At 45.8% G+C, this 17,098-nt stretch overlaps 1 protein-coding gene across 4 annotated transcripts in view; it reads left to right on the forward strand.

The window, feature by feature from the left end:
• Nucleotides 1-6,774: 6,774 nt before the first annotated feature.
• Nucleotides 6,775-17,098, forward strand: part of Tex26 (testis expressed 26) — a 28,765-nt gene continuing 18,441 nt past the window's right edge. Inside the window, exons 1-3 of one of the 4 annotated variants that reach the window (XM_028779824.1) lie at nucleotides 6,775-6,902; nucleotides 12,903-12,987; nucleotides 14,641-14,648. Coding sequence is in view for 2 of the 4 variants with exons in the window: in XM_028779822.1 (XP_028635655.1) it covers nucleotides 6,842-6,902; nucleotides 12,903-12,987 (146 nt within the window). In the remaining 2 variants the exon portion in view is untranslated. The remainder of the gene's footprint in view (nucleotides 6,903-12,902; nucleotides 12,988-14,640; nucleotides 14,649-17,098) is intronic. The other 3 variants (XM_028779822.1, XM_028779823.1, XM_028779825.1) reach the window with 3 other exon arrangements.

The following is a 17,098-nucleotide window of genomic DNA, read 5'->3' on the forward strand; positions in this document are numbered from 1 at the left end:
GGAAGGAGAGAGAGAGAGAGGGAGGGAGGGAGGGAGGAAGGGAGAGAGAAAGAAAGAGAGAGAGAGAGAGAGAGAGAGAGAGAGAGAGAGAGAGAGTTTCTTGCTCCTTTGTTTCTAGAATCCTAACACAGAATGAATCCACAAATTGAGATAATGTCTTAGGAGTTCACCAATTAGCTAAAAAGAACACAATGTATTTTTTCACACATTTCTTGATGCAAACAACACAGGCTACATAGTAACAGTGTCTTGCTTAAAGAAACAAGGCAGAGAAAATATTCAGTTTCTGGGACGGTTAATAGCCACCATCAGCCTGAGAGGGTCTGGGATCACCTAGGAGACACACCTTGGTTTGCTTGGGAAACTCTATCTAGATTCAGTTCGTTAAGATAGGAAGACTTGCCCCAGGGTCTGGCAGCCCTTAGCTGCACGGAAGGAGAAGCGTAGCCGTTCATTGACTTCTGACTTCAGATGCAAACATACCCAGCAGCTACTAGTTTCAGGAGTTCCCTCACCACCGTAGGCAGTGAGCCAAAGTAAACCCTTACTTCTTTCAATGAGTTTAGTCAGGTGTTTCATCAGAGAAATAGGCAAAGGAGCTGTGACAATACCTTTGTTCACAGAGAGACAGTACACCACTGTGGGCTGGCTTTAACTTGCTCTGGCCTCTTCCCCGCTGCTGGAGCAGCGAACAGAGGTCTCTTCATTTTTCCGCTACTTTGTTCTTTAAAGATCCCATCAACTCTTACCTGTTCTCCCTCCCATTCAGGAAGTGAACTCACAATCTGTTCTATGTTACTAGAGCACTGATGCTCAGACTTGTAGTGTGGGTGTGTATGCTTGTTACTCTGTGTGTGTGTGTGTGTGTGTGTGTGTGTGTGTGTGTGAACTTGACGCAATCTACGGTCATTAGGGAAGAGGGAACCTCAACTGAGGAAGTTTCTCTATCAGGTTGGTTTGTGACATGTTTGGTTGATTGATGATTGATGTGGGATGGTCCAACCCACTGTGGGCGGTGCCACCCCATCCCCCAGCAGATGAGCCTGGGTTACTTTATTTAATAAGGCAGGCTGAGCAAATCATGGGGAACAAGGTAGTAAGCAGTATTCTTCTGTAGTTAATTCCCCTTGAGTTCCTGCCCTGACTTCCTCAGATGATGGGCTGGGACATGGAAGTGTAAGATGAAGCAAACCCTTTCCTCTCTGAGTAGCTTTTGGTGATGCTGTTTATTATGGCCCTAGAAAACAAACCAGGGCCAGGCAGTGGTGGCACACGCCTTTAATCCCAGCACGTGGGAGGCAGAGGTAGGTGGATTTCTGAGTTTGAGGCCAGCCTGGTCTACAGAGTGAGTTCCAGGACAGCCAGGGCTATACAGAGAAACCCTGTCTCGAACCCCCCCATCCCAGCACACAAAAAAAAAAAAGAAAGAAAGAAAAAGAAAACAAACCAGGACAGTGTGTATCTCAGCCTGAGAGGCTACTCTCCAGCAATCCCCTCCCCTTCCTGGATCCCTGGTCTCCTGAAGCTCCACCCTCCTGAAGCTCCAACCTCCACCCTTGCTCACTACTCTTGATCTGACTATCATTAGCCTGCTCTGCTAGAAACATAAAAGACCAATACTGTTATAGTGTGTATGTAGCTTATTCAATGGTACAAAAGACGCCACAAACTTTAAAGAGGTCTTACTGGAAGTAAAGGCAGAGCTCGTACCAATGTAGAGAAAGGCACTACAGATGCTTAGATACTAATGAACCCAGTTAGAAGTGTGTGGCAGTGAGCAGAGTAGAGCCACACAGAGTCATGGGGTCCAGCTGTGCCTCGGGGTCAGATGGACTGAGATGAACTGATGGCCATGACTTCAGTGGCCCAATGAGGCAATGGGAAACAGTGATGGGCTAAAGCCGTGAGGACCACCAGGAGCTTGCTGCTCATGAGGCCCCTGATACACACACTGGGTCAGATGATAGGTTAGCAGGGTCCTTGACACCCAATGTTAGGCATCCTTTACATGTGGCTCAGGTGAAAGTGTTCATCCTTTGCTGGTCTGGTCTGTCTGATGAGCTCTTTGGCCTGGTTTTACGGATGTGGTTTTAATAGGCTCAGATGTCCCCAGGTCCCCACTTGACTTTGGTAAGTTTGCACAAGTCATTCATCAGTCTGTGCCTCCTAGGGGGTGCTGCACAGGTCCTGGGGTTCACAGCCAGGATGAGGTGCACACTCATTCTGCCTCAGGACTTGCACCTTCAGTGAAGCTAAGTATTGCTTGTAAAATGGGCAAAGCCTAGACCGGATCATACGGTGTGAAGTAATTTAGAGCCAGGCATAGCCTGATGCTCACACTAACCCCCCTCCCTCCCCCCCCCAACCTGGAGTTTACAACCTGACAGCTGCGAGTGCTGTCTGCTCCCTCTTACCACCCATTGTCTTAAGCACTTCACATTGTGTGTGCAGAGAGAGAGAGAGAGATTCTCGTTACAATGATATTCATTGGGGAAAAACCCATTAACTCTGAACTCATTAGATTGAAATCTCCCTTGTTTGGGATCTTCCGCAAAACCACCGAGGCACGTAGTGACCCAGATGTTTTGCTTTCTGAGTAACAGTTCTAGCTTCTCCTTTTGGAAAAGAGGCCACAGTTTGAAGTTCCGGCTTGGTGCCTTCCCTCCATTGTGCAAGGCACTCAGGGAGCTCCTGCTGACCTGTAGCTCAGGTGACCTGTAGCTCAGGTGACCTGTAGCCCTCTGCTGGGCTCACAGGGCCATCTCTCAGCCCAGTTGTTGTAGCTCTGGCTTGGAAGTGTCCCCCACTGATCCCCACAGCACAGCGTCAACAAACTCTTCAGCATCTCCGGACTCCATTACTGTTCCAGCCGTTTTGACCCCCCCCCCCCCCCCCGCCGCCTCCACACATCTTGGAGGTGTAGGCATTGTTTTCTTTCAGCCTGCTATCTCCAAGCCCCTGTCATAACTAGGGAGCTGCTTTCAATGTCACCACACAGCTTATAGTCAAGACACAAGAAGTGTTTGTTGAGAGGAGAAAGACGAAAAGAGCGCGCAACACACGCAACCAAGCAGACACTGGCTTAATCTTTTATAGGCTTGCCTCAGGCCAACAAACTTTGATGCCAGGAACACAGCAATGCCACTCACAGCAAAGTAGTACGTTGAGTAGAGATGGGAAACTATACTATCAATGGAGACATAGTGTAGAAATGAGGAAAAACTGGGATTCCTTGGCTTGTGTGGGTTACCACTGATAAGCTGTTGTTAGGATTATCATCTCTGTAAGCCCAGTGTTTACAGACAAGGCAACAGGAGCTCACAAATGGATCTGCCTTCCCCCGAGGGCCCCCAGAAGGAAAGTGGCAAAGATGTCTCCTGGATCTGCAGTCAGCGCACACCCCACATTTCAGCTTGCCTAAGACGAGACAAATCTAAGATATTAATAAGAACTCACTTTAAAAATTCTATATGCTCACTGCTCTGCTTTAAAAATATATTTATCTTAAATTATGCTATGCTAATTAGCCCTACCATTTCCAGACAGCTAATCTGTTATTGGGTGTTACATTCTTAATTTAGATGCCACTACTAAACCCTAATTTAGACTCATTCCTTTTTAAATTACATTGACAGAAGTCTGTGCCTCCCAACGTTTTCTGCTGTTCATTGCATTAAAATGTGTTACATTCCCTACATTGTGTGCACGAGGCTCCACCACCAGAAAGTTCTGGATTTGTTCTTCATTTTAGAGCTGATGCTGATTCTCTCAGAGGACCCGAGTCTAATCCCCAGTACCCACATCCAGACCCATATCTGGTGACTCACTGCTACCTGTCACTCTAGTTCCAAGATATCTAATGCCCTGTCTTAGCCTTCTCCAGTACCTGTCCATATGTGGCACTCACACACACATATACACACATTTAAAATAAGTCATAAAAATGTTGCTTACAGATGTTTAGGATCTTTGATTCCTAATTAATATCCTTTGATAAACCCCTCTTTGTGAGGCTTTACTGCCTGTCTTTACTTCCATAAGATATTATGTTAGAATAATTCCTTTTAGGATAATGAAGAGTTATAAATTATTATTATTATTTTATTATTATTATGCCCGCCTTGTTTTAGACAGGATCTAGTGACATTCAGCCCTAGCTGGACTGGCACTCATTACGTAGACCAGGTTTGTCCCAAATTCTTAGAGATCTGCCTTGGCCTCCTGAGTGCTGGGATTAAAGGCATGCTGTCAATCACTTTCTAAACAAGGTTCCAGAAATGTCCACTGTGTATTTTCTGTTTTCTCTTCCCAAATGTGGTAGCTACATTCTAATCTGGAGCCATTCAGTAGTAACTAAGAACCTGCTGTGTGGCCAATAACCAGGCAGTTGCCAAGATTATGAACATAAAATACCTTTTTGCACTCAGTGATTAATACATAGCTTCTTGTGCTGTGAGGGGTCCCAGAAGAGAATGAGAGCTGCGATCAATCAATCATCAACCAATCAATCATTCAATCATCAATCAATCAATATGACAGCAATTTATGTTCAATGCTAACCGTTAGTTCAAAATCAAACAATCTCAGTGTTTATGATATAGAGTTGCAGAGGAATGAGGTTATTCTATGTAGCTGAACAAAGAGACCAGGTTATTACATCAAGATAAAAGGGTTTATGGTATCCAGTTGGACCACAGAGACAAGCATAGATCATGGTATCCTGGAAGAAAGCTATGGTGGACATTTCTGCACATACTGTCCACATCCGAACTAAAGACGACTCGGGTCCCTGAGGAAGTCTTTCCCATTTCCCTCTGAGCCTCACTTGGGAATGCTCTATTTTTTTAATTGCTATTTGATTTGCTGTCCTGAATTTCATAAAACTGTGTTAGATGAGTTTTGGCTTGGGATCAGGGCGGAACTTCCAAGCGTTTTCTGAAGTGGTCCTAAGCACATTTCTGCTCCTTTGTACTGGGCATTTATGTAAAATGGTCTTCCGAGTACTGGTGATTACAGAGACCAAAATGTTGATGGATTCTGAAAAGCTCTGAAGATGGTCTATGTCCTGTAGCATCTCATATTCAGCTGAGATTTAATTCTTTATGTAAAATAAACAGTTCATCTCATTAATATGCAAATTTGCTTTCATAGTAAAATTGCATGCACAGCAGTGAATTGTTTTAAAAATAAAGTCCCTCATGATTCATTATCAATAAATATGTGACCTGTGTATCTTTCTTATATACCTAGCTGGTGTAAAAATTTCTCAGGCACAGTGTGATCATAAGTGGGAAAAAAATTCAAAAGCCACACTCTAACATGTATAGGTGGGTAGGATGGGTGGGCCGGTGTACAATAACAAAGTAGCCCCCACTACATTCTATGGTTGGTATCAGAAATACAGTCTGGACTTTTTAATGTTTTGTTTTTTTTTTTAAATAGGGTCTGCTGTAACCCAGGCTGTCCCGGACAAGCTATGTAGTAGAGGATCACTCTGTTGCATTCACCTCTCTTGTGCTGGGATTGTAGGTCCGTGCAACATGCCTCGACCCGGCTGGATTCTCCATAATTAGCCTGTGCCCAGTGTTTGCCTGAAGTAACTAGATGCTGGTCTAGGACTGTTACAGTTAAAATTTAAAACAGCGGCACCCAATCTGGCTTGTTGTTAAGGGGCCCGCCATGTTCCCGACTAGGCAAGGCCTGAGGCCAAGGGCAACAGTGTGCTCTCATGGCTGCTTGGCTCTGACCGGCCAGAAGCACTGGTCCTGCCACCCATGAGACGCCAGCGTGGGAGATGGCTCTGCCAATCTACCACGCTGTCTCCACAATGCTTGGCTGAGCCCAGACCATCCTGCCATCCACGCAGTACCCAGTAGAAATGAGACTCTAATTTTTAAAGATTATCCAATGGCTTTATATATTTGGTAATGTTCAATTAACAAGATGCCCACACAATTAGAGGTGTTACCCAATTAACTAACCTAGATACGTTACCCAGGACTGCTCTCAATACATGCGTGACTTTCCACGGCTCCTACATCTCTCCCTCTCTTCCTAGCTCCTCCTCTTTTTTCTCCTTTTCCTCCCCTCCCGACTCCTCACTCCGCCTACCTCTCATACAGCCCAATCGCTGAGCTTTATACAAGTGTAGTGGGAAGATAGCCTGCTATATAGGATGCTCCAGGTTGACTTCACAGGAACCTGTAGCTGAACCTCTTACATTTCCCTGTATCAGGTCTTTCTCGTCCTTGAGTGTAGTCACTGTGTCCTACAGATGTCCGTGCCAACCTTGCCCACATTTGCTTACACAGAAAATTATGAATGGACACAAATTTGTGGTTGAACGTCTGACAGTCTGATTCTGAATTTTTTAATATTTGGGGTATTTAATATTTTGAGAGAAGGCATCTCTTTTCAGGGTTGGGCTCCTGCCTTAGCTCCCTGAGTTCTGGGATCACAGGTGAGCACCAGTATACCAGGCTGAAATAATTTTGCTACGGTTAATGAATGGTAATGTATAATGGTAAAATCTGTGTTTTCCGGTGGTCTTAGATGAGCCCTGTGAAAGGGACGTTCGACACTCCTCCCGCATCCCCCGCACCCACCCCCACCCCTCGCTCCAAAGGGGTCGCAGTCCACAGGTTGAGAACTACTGGATTTGGGAACTCATGGAAGTCAGGAATCAACATGATATACCCACCCTCTGGGCCCAGGGTCGGAGACTGAGAGAAGGCTTGCGATGTCTCCATAGCGACGCATCACAATGGCATGCTCAGAGGGTGGGGCACAGAGTGGAGTGTTTCTGCCTTGTCGCGGAAGAAAAAAGGCCTTTTGGGACAAGATGGCCCGGTATAGGGACGAGGTTCCGTGCCCCCCTCATTATGACCCCAAGCTCCAGTCAAGTAAGACTGCCCACGCTGCGGGTCTGCGGGGCGTGGTGTGCTGTGTGTGCGGTGGAGTTGTTTGAAATAAGGCACTCTTTGCCCTCGCTCTTAGAGAAGGCAGAGGGGCACAAGAGAGAGAGAATGATCAGCAGCCCACGGCCTCGCTCCTGTCCAGCCCTTTATACTCCCCCCCTCTAAAACTCCGGGGTGTCCCTTTAAATAGTTCAGGAACCCCCTGAGGGGACATGATAAAGCCACAGCTAGTGTCCTTCCACGGACAACAGCGCCGAAGACAAGTGAACAAAACTGGGGACTCTTGGGAGGGGAGTCCTGCTGGTTCTTTAAGCCGCAAACGACAAATACAGTGGAGCGGGCGGGGGAGGGGCGGCATCCGCCGGCCGGGGCTGCTCTGTCTGCAGACTGGGCTGGGAGCTGAGCCTGTTTCAAAGGCGCTCTGCCAGGTGACAGATGGAGAGCCTTGCTCTGTGGTTCTGCTTGCGGAGGCAGCGGGTTTACCAGCTCAGCGTTTTGCGTTGGTGGAGAGACAACCTCCCCTGGCTGTTAGCTGCGACACGAGTAGCATTATTACTGAGTGCACAGTCAGCTTATTCATCCCTTCGGAGCAATAATGGCCGGCTGCAGCCGTCTAGCCGAGCTGGCTACGGGGCTGTGAGGATTCTTTAGAATGATGCTCCTAAGAGAACAATGAAGTGGGTGTTTACATTCCAATCTAGTTCTCTGTAAACGAAGAATGGAAATCGGGCAGGGGGCAGGGGAGGAGCATATTCAGTTAAAAAATTGTTAAATGTTTTCAGATTCTATAGGACAGCAAGGTCAGGAGATGGAGGAGGGGAAAGCTCCCAGGATTCCCAAGGGGACTCCTTAACTTCCATTTCCCTTTTTCTAAGCACTCTGTCAGGGTTTTTCCTAGGCTGGTAGCCTCCCTCCTTGACTGGAACAGATAAGAGTTAGAATTCCTCCTCTTATTGAATTGATCACATATCACAGGACTTCCAGTGTTACATAAACTACCAGGCAAAAACTGCCAGGGTCTCTACTCAGGATCTAACTCCAAAAGTTCAGACCGAACTATCCTGCTCTGGGCCAGGTGGTTTTACTCACGGCGCCTCCACTTTAGTGTGGACAAAATCGCCTTCCTGTCTTCCTGCAATGAAGAGGGCCCAGGCTGTTAGAAAAGGATGCCTTGAGTTGATTACAGACCTCTTCAGTTCAACCTTCACCTTCTGGGTCATCTGCCCCTTCAATCTTGGGTCTGTTGTCGCAGCCACAAGCCCACCTTCCATTGCTGTTAAATCATCCTCCCAAGAGGAGTGTGAGGTATGTCATATCTAATCTTTGGCCCCCAAAGAGGAGGCAGTTGATACCTGTTGTTGAGTCACTCCTGAGCATAAATGAGCAATTCTGGGCTATTGTCCTCTTGTCACAGTTGGTACACAAAACCACAGAGTCCTGGCTTACAACATTATGTGCTCACCAGCCAGCTCTAGGTTCTGAATGCAGGCAGGGACTTGTATCCCTTGAGTCTGCAGGCCAGGAACTTTATTTTTGACAGGGTCTCTCTTACTGTGTAGCCTTGGCTAGCCTGGAACTCTCAAACTCATAGAGGCTGCCTCTCCTTCCTGAGTGCTGGGATTCAAGGCTTATGTCACTACACCCTGATTATTTACACAACTATGAACACTGGGGATAAGTCTCCATGGTTACCAGAGTAAGGCTCTATGAGGTAGGCAGTGAAAGGGGACCCTGGCAGCCAGACTGTTTTCTTCACTCACAGTGGGCTGTTTGCTGTGCCTCAGACTCTTAATTTCACATCTGTTTCCCTGCCAGATCCTATCAAACTAAACCACAGTTCAGATGCCCCCATTTATCCCTCTACGAAATGCCCTCCCTCCCCCCCATCTGAGCAGGGAGCCAGGATCCCACAGGACATCAGCCCATCGCTGAGTCTGTGTTCCTCAGGACTCACATCTCCACTGGCCAGTGTGTGTACCCAAACCAGGCCAGGGCTCTGTGTCTCAATGCTGACCACGATGTTAGCAGGGGATCAGAAGAACGGGAGCTAGAGAAGAAAGAACCATCTAGAAGGGCAGCAAAATCACAGGAGAGATTAGGTATGGCGCAACAGAGAAAACCTTGGAGATACTACAGACCACTGAGACACAAGAGACATCCAAAGATCTCACCGGAAACAGTTTCGATGCTGTCCTTATGGATTATGGATTCTCAAGAACTAAAGAGGATTAACTCTGATAACACACATTTTCAGGAACTTCGTCAATGGAAGTCAAAGCATACACACATAACTGACAGAAACGGACTACAGTAGGGTGCGTATTCAGTGCGAATCAGGGATGAGTTGGAGTTCAGATGAGTGTCCAAGTGCGTGAGGATTAGAGAGCAGACAGAAGCTACTGGTCTCTGCTTTGGTGGCACAGAAAACAGGAGAACTTTTTGGCCTGGGGCCATGGAGGCAGCCAGGCTTGCTGCTGCTCCTGTCCAGACAGGCTCCTAGAGCCAGGCTTTCAGCAGACCACGCTGCCAGCTGCCAGTCCTCGGCTGTCCTTGGCTTTCCTCAGCAGATTGCAGGGATGGCGCCACTTGGAGCAGGTTCAACCAGGGTTCTCCAGCATATTTGGGCCTGATGAAAGTGATCTTGCTTTTATGAATGTGCACACACACACACTTCTACACACACCTCTACACACACATATGCCTATACACTATACACACATACACCTACATGCACATACACACAAATAAGAGACATTCCAATCCCTGTTCTTATAAAGTATAAAAGGTAATAATAATTACCCAGAAACTCAAAATGAGAAAATGACTGAATTTTGACTTCACATCGAATACGTCTGGAGGCGATAGACTCTGAAATCATATTTGATATCGGCCCTACCCACAAAGCCACTGAGAGCTGCAAGAAGCTGACTGGGTTACTACGGTGGCAGTCAGTGTACACAGCGTGAATCTGGTCATTGTGAACTGGAGGAGGCTGGAGGGCCTGAGATTTTTATCACTTAGCTCGAAATGGCAAGCGATTTAAACGTACAGATTAATTTCTAGAATTTTTCCCTTTGATAGTTTTGAATTGTGGTTGACTGAAATACTCATCATTAAAATTGCAGATAAGGGGACTGCTGTATTCCTGGCAAGTTTTGTGGCACTCAGTTGGTGTAGGGAGCTGGGTAGATAAACTCTGCTGCCGCTGCTGTCACCCACAAGCTGACCTCAGCAATCTTCTGGAATCGTCTGGCACTATTTCCTCCATCATATGAAGACTTTTTCTCTACCTTTCAGGGCACCACGTGCTGGTTTTCTCCTGGATTAGCCAGCTGTTCTTCACTGGGTTCCTTCTTGATCTTAAACCCAGGATTTATGTATATATGTATGAATAAGGGAATTTCTATATGAACTGTTAGTCAAAATAGCAAGCGACAAACCCTACTGTCTTAGTTACTTTTCTATTGCTGTGACAAAATGCCATGACCAAGGTGACTTATAAAAGAAAGCATTTAACTTGGGGGCTCACCATTCCAGAGTTAGAGTTCATGATTGTTGTGCCAAGAAAGATGGCAGCAGGCTGGCACGCAGGCTGGCACGCATGGCACTGGAGCAGTAGCTGATCCAAAAGCATGAGACAGAGTAACAGGGGAGAGAGGAGAGACACACTGGACCTGGCAGACGCTTTAAAAACCTCAATCCATCCACAGTGGACACAGCTCTTCCAACAAAGTCATACCCTTAATCCTTCCCAAATCACCCGACTGGTGACTAAGTATTCAAATACATGAGCTTATGGGGGAGTATTCTGATTCAAATCATTATGTCTGTGTTTACCTGTATGTATGTATAAATCAGCATATGATTATGTACCCATGGATATATGCCAAGGGAGGCAGAGGCAGAGATACAGCTCCTTTCTGCTGCCTGCAGCACTTAAGGACTTACTTTCGAGCCAGATCCTAGGCTTCACTGCAGAAAGAATTTCAGTGAGCAAGCATATGAAGGACTGACCTGTATGAAGGACAGAAGCATTGGGGTTAAGAGAACGTACGTCCCCAGGGAGTGTCCAGCTTCCCTGTCTTTACAGTGAGCTCACACGAATGACCCCACGGCTTTCTGAGTCACAGCACTTCAGGGGTATAACTTACAAGAAAGTTTAGCAATGAACCAAAGCTTAACATTTGCATGTTAAGTAAAGAGATATAAGCAAGCTTATTTCTTGATGAAACTGTGAGGTGGTTTTTAAGTTGTTCAAGGTGTTGCTGTATGTAAAGAGAGGAGTTCTTTGTTGTTTTTGTTGTTGTTGTTGTTGTTGTTGGTTTTTTTTTGTTTTTTGTTTTTTTGAGACAGGGTTTCTCTGTGTAGCCCTGACTGTCTTGGAACTCACTCTGTAGATCAGGCTGGCCTCGAACTCTCGAACTCAGAAATCCACCTGCCTCTGCCTCCCAAGTGCTGGGATTAAAGGCATGTGCCACCACCGCCCAGCAACAAAGATTTATTTATTTTATGTATATGAATACACTGTAGTTTTCCTCAGACACACTAGGAGAGGGCATTGGATCACTTTGCAGATGGTTGTGAGCCACCATGTGGTTGCTGGGAATCGAACTCAGGACCTCTGGAAGAGCAGTCAGTGGTCTTAACCACTGAGCAATCCATCTCTCCAGCCCAAAGAGAGGAGTTCTAATTCTGTAAAGCACAAGGTTGCCAACATCTGGCCCCAAGCTTTTTTTTTTTTTTTTTTTTTTTGTCTTTAGCATCCACGTTTGAGGTATCTCTGCAGGCAGTTTTCCTTCCCATGCCCTCTTAAGTTTTTTTTACTCTGCCTCATACAGATCAAAATAGGCAGGACTGTTAGCATGGGTGGCAGGGAGGAGGTATGGAGGAGGATTATGCTGGACATGAGATGAAGAGGCGAGGAGGTGTCCAGGACACCAGTGTGCACAGATTTTCTGAAGGGACTCTGGCCAGCTCACGCACAGCAAGCAGCCAGGCCTGGTCCTTCTCCTGTATTCCCTCTGCCTTGCTAAAAACCATTAGATCACATCCCTAAAGCTAGTCCCCAAGGTCTGTTCCCTCATTTGGCCACTTCCTCCTCCTGTGGCTGACCACCAAGGTTCAGCTACCAAAGTATTGAAGTCCAGCAATCAAAAGTCCCCCTTTGGTTCATCTGATTAACATGCCCAATTAAAATTAAACACCTCTTCCTAACACAGGGTTCCCCCCTTTACCTTTATAAACTGCCACCATCCTATGTGCCACGTGTCTCCTCTCTATCCTAAGCCAGTCCTCTGTCCCCTCTGGGACAAATAACTGTTCCTCTTCTCGCTTGTCCCCTTCTCCTTTTCCTCATCTATTTCCTGTCTTTGTTCCTTACCCCTGCTCTTTGTCCCTCTGGGGCAAGTAAACCTCCTTTGTGCTGAGAACTGTATCTTGAGGTGTCTTGAGCCAAATTTGAGGTCCCTACATTTTCCTAATGATGCAAGTTGGTCACTAAAAATAAGGGACACCTAAAGTAGAATTCCAATCAGCTGCTCTCTTCACACTTTCTGACATCATCCTTAGAGTTGTTAAAACAGCGTGTGTTCAGGGTGGAGACACGGCTCAGTTGAGAGCACTGCTGGAGTTCGGTTCCCAACACCCACATCAGGCAGCCCACAATCGTCTGATGTCCCCTTCTGTCCTCTTCAGTCACTAGCTCATGTGACATACATTTGTGCATATGTATTCACATACACATAAACAAAAAAATACCTTGTAGGAGTGCTCAGAAAAGGTAATGGGCCTTTTTAACACCAGCCTAAACCTGATAATAATGTACAGCTTCCCTTTCCTACTGAGACCTAAACTGACCATTGGACCCTAAGATGAAATCATTGTACAGATTTTTTTTCTTTTACGATATTATTTTAATTGTAGAAGCAACATTTGGTTAAGATAGTCTGCTTTGCCACATTTCAAATAGCCTTGGTGTCCTTTTAGCAGGTGACACCAACTGGGATTCCTACGCTACCACGATGAAGACAGCATTCACACCTAAAAGAGGGATGGTGCCCGATTTAATACGGTAGGTGTCTGCTTGCATCATATGGACATACCCACTGCAATCCGACTTCGCCTTTTACTGATCCAAATCAAGTAGGAATAGCAACTGGACACACGAGTAGGGCCAGGGTCTCCCGTGCTCTGTGCATTCCTCCAGGTATTGTAAGAATCCACTTTGCAAACTTCAAGGCCAGACTTGCTATAAGGAAATCAGAAAAATCACCTACTGGTTCTTCCCAGTGCCACTGAACGCTGTGGGTTGGTATGGCCCCGTGTTGATAGATAGGATGAATGACATGATTACCTCCCATGAACCATAGCAGGCAGGCAGTGCAGCTACTGTTGAGTGAATGGGTGTGTGTGTGTGTGTGTGTATGTGTGTGTGTGTGTGTGTGTGTGTGTGTGTGTGTGTGTGTATCACCACTAGCATCCATGCTGTCCTGGAAGCTCACACAGTTCCCCCAGTGTTTCCTTCCACTCTTCCAGTTACTGCAGCGTCAGCTTGCAGCTTCTCCCCTAGACTCCTGCCAGCTGAAGGCTGTGGGCTTTTTGGCTCCTTCTGAGATCAGTGGAGGAGAGTGTCTCAGTTATCTTTCTGTTGCTATGATAGGAGTAAGAGTTGATTTAGGCTTATGGTTCCAGAACATTAACGGATGTGTGTGACATCAGGCAGCTGGAGCAGAAAGCTGAGAGATCATGTCTTCAGACACAAAGCCGAGAAGAGCAAACAGGAAGTGGGCTAGGCTCTAACTCTCAAAGCCCACATACCCACAGAAATGAGCTTCCTCCAGCTGGTGGAGGAGCTTCCTCCACCTCCTAAAGGATTCATAACTTCCCCCAAACAGTGCCACTGAGTGTTGAAATAACCGAGCTAATGGAGGACACTGCTCATCCCAACAACCACAGTGACTGAGCAGGGAGGACGGCAGTCCTGTCTTCCATTGTGTGACTGATGGGTGTGAGATCAGCATCGAGCGCCTACGCGGCATGTGCTTCTTCTGTAAGCGGATTCTACTATGATTCTACTGCGAGACTCTTTCTAGCCCTTTCATCTCTGCCGCCCAGGAAGGCATCAGGCCACCCGGGGCTCGGTTTTACTGCTGGTGCGAAGGGTAGAAGGATCCTTGTCCAGCAATGGAGGGAGTGCCTCCCTAGTTCTCAAGCCACTAACAGAGCAGTTAGGTCGAAGAAGTTATTAACTTTCATTCATAGACGAATTAAAAGTTCGTTAGACCTACAGCAGTGCAAGGCTGGAGGATTTTTAACATCTGAGTTGCTGGATGTCCTGCTGAACTGGGGGAGCTATCATTGTCCCCTACTGAGGAGTACAGCAGGTCCACAGAGACTGACAGATGTCCAAAGAGGGACCATTTGGGGTGAAAGCGAAGCCAGACATAATCAGTGTCTTTCATGTTCACATTTTTTTAAAAAAAGTTTTCATAGCTGCAAAGGATATTTCTAGCCCAATATAAATCCTAATGTTTTAAAATAAAATTTTAGTCGTTCTCAGTGAGGACTTCAAATGCCTTAGCACGTCAATATCAACTGGGATTCTTTCCTAGTTCATTTGCTTGGTCACTACTATATATGACATATGACTTTTGAAAAATGAACTCTTTTTGATAATTTATTTTATTCCTTTGCTGCTGCTGTTGCTACTGCTGCTGCAGCTCAGAGACTTAGGTAAGCAACCTACCCCTGAGCTACAACCTAGCTCTAGTGCTTATTTATTCACTTATTTTTGATTAAAAAGCTTATATACATGACTTTTTGTCTGCAAGTATGCTCTATGCATCACATGCATGCAGTACCCACAGAGACCAGAAGAGGGCGGTAGATTCCCTGGAACTGGTACTAACAGACAGCTGTGAGCCACCATGTAGGTGCTGGGAAACCAAGCACAGATCCTTAACAGGAATAGCAAGGGCTCGTAACTGCTGAACTATGTGTTCTGTTCACCTTGGCTTTTGAAAGTTTTACAGTGCAACTCAGGCTGCCGTGGAACTGTCTAAACAGCCCAGCCTAGCTTCAAGTCCATCCTCTGTTCTTTACTCTGAAAAGTTGTCTTTTTTCCTTCTTAAATGCTTTACTCTATTCAGAAATGTTCCCCGTATTGTGACATGTTTATTTCTCGCTCTTTTAAATTAAAACATAGTTATAATATTTTACCTCTTCCTTTCCTCCCTTCAACCCTTCCCATATAAGCCCCCCCATCTTTCTCTAATTCATGGCTCCTATTTATTTGTGATTTCATATTTATATGAATGTGTGTATATATACATATATATGTATATATACGCACATATATATTCCTAAATATATGAATACAACCTGCTCAGTCCATACAATGTTGCTTGTTATGTACATGATTTCAGGACTGACCACTTGGCGTTGGAAACCCATTGGTGTGCTCTTCCCTGGGGAAGATATGTCTCCCACTTTTTTGCAGTCCTTTGCTTGGGGTTGAGGCCCTAGGAGCGCTCCCTTTTCCGCGTTAGCATGTCTATCAGTGTCATCCATGGTCAGGTCTTGTTTAGGCAGCCATGTTGGTGAAACATCTGGGTATAGCTACTTTGACATTTCTAGGAGATGTCACAAGCTCACAGCAAACTTGCTGTCCCTCTGGCTCTTGCAATCCTCCTGCCCCCTCTTCCACACTTATCCCTGAGCCTTGGAAGCAGGAGCCGTGCTGTAGATGCATTGGCTGGGCTGGGCACCACGGGCGGGGCACCATGGGGCGGGGCACCACGAGCGGGGTTGGGCACCTCGGGGCAGGGCACCACGGAGTTACTTGCTCTTCATATTTTGATTGGTTAGAATTTCCTGTAATGGTCTTTGTATGTTGAAACCATTTCTTTGATGAGAAGTGAGATTTATGTACAAAGGTGTGGAGCTCGGAACCACAGGGAGAGAGCAGGCAGCGTTCATCTTTTGGGGTCAGACTTACCTCACCCACTATGGTCTTTTCTAGTCCACACACCTACACGCAGATCTTATTGTCCTTTACAGCTGAAGAGTGGACATATTTAAAGCTGTGTGTGTAGCACATATTCACTGTGGAATACTTCCCATATGACAAGTGTGGTATATGTGCCACGTTTTCATTATCTATTCTCCAGTTGAAGGGCATTTAGATTGTGAAAGCAATTTATTGATCACTCTATTATGTTTCTTTGGAATGGGATGTATTCATAGAAAATAAGTTTCAAGCATTATCTATGACCTAAAAGTTCAGTTATCAGTTATTTTAAGCACCTAACTGCTCAAAGCAATATGTGTGTGTGTGTTTGTGTGTATATATATATATATATATATATATATCTGTGTGTATATATATATGTGTGTGTGTGTGTGTGTGTGTGTATAAAATGAAGTTAATAATTAGTAAATTTAAAGTAATTTTAGAGGAACTACATGTTAATGAAATAAGGTGTTCATGCACCCAGACTCCTGTGATGTGATTTTTAGGGTGACAGGCCCCTGGACATCAACCTCCTTCTGCTTTTGTTTCTTTCTCCAGTGGACAGATGCTAGTGATGAGGAAAGTCAGCCATCTACGAACGAACAGATTGTCAGAGAGAGAGCAATCGAGTGCCAGGGAGTCACTTAGATGCCAGAAATCACAAGGAGATTGCTAATGACTGATCTGCTGGCGACTTGGTGGGGGACCCATCCCCTTTTACTGAAGGCAAATGGCATGCCCTGTCATCCACTTAGTCCCGATGGCACAGACTGAGACATACACAGTTCACCTGATCGAACAGCCGCTGAATTATGCCGACTGTTCTTCTAATCAGACAGCTGCTGGATTATGCCGATTGATCTTCTTGGGTGTAATTGTTTAAAATGTTACCTAACTCAAGACGGACTTGGAAACCAAAACTGGAATTTTGACAAATATTTTTAGATACATTTTTAAATTTGTTTTTATTTTATGTGTTTGAACGTTTTGCCTGCATTTATGACTGTGTCCCACATGCTAGCCTGATGCTTGAGAAGGCCTGAAGAGGGATTTGGAGGCCCTGCGACTGGAGTCATAGATGGTTGTGGGCCATCATGTGGGTGCTGGGAATAGGACCTGGGTCCTCTGAAAGAACAGCCAGTGTTCTGACTGCTCCAACCCTGAAAGAACT

Source organism: Grammomys surdaster, unplaced genomic scaffold (assembly GCF_004785775.1).
Source record: "Grammomys surdaster isolate TR1022 unplaced genomic scaffold, NIH_TR_1.0 362, whole genome shotgun sequence".
NCBI classification, from domain to species: Eukaryota; Metazoa; Chordata; class Mammalia; order Rodentia; family Muridae; genus Grammomys; species Grammomys surdaster.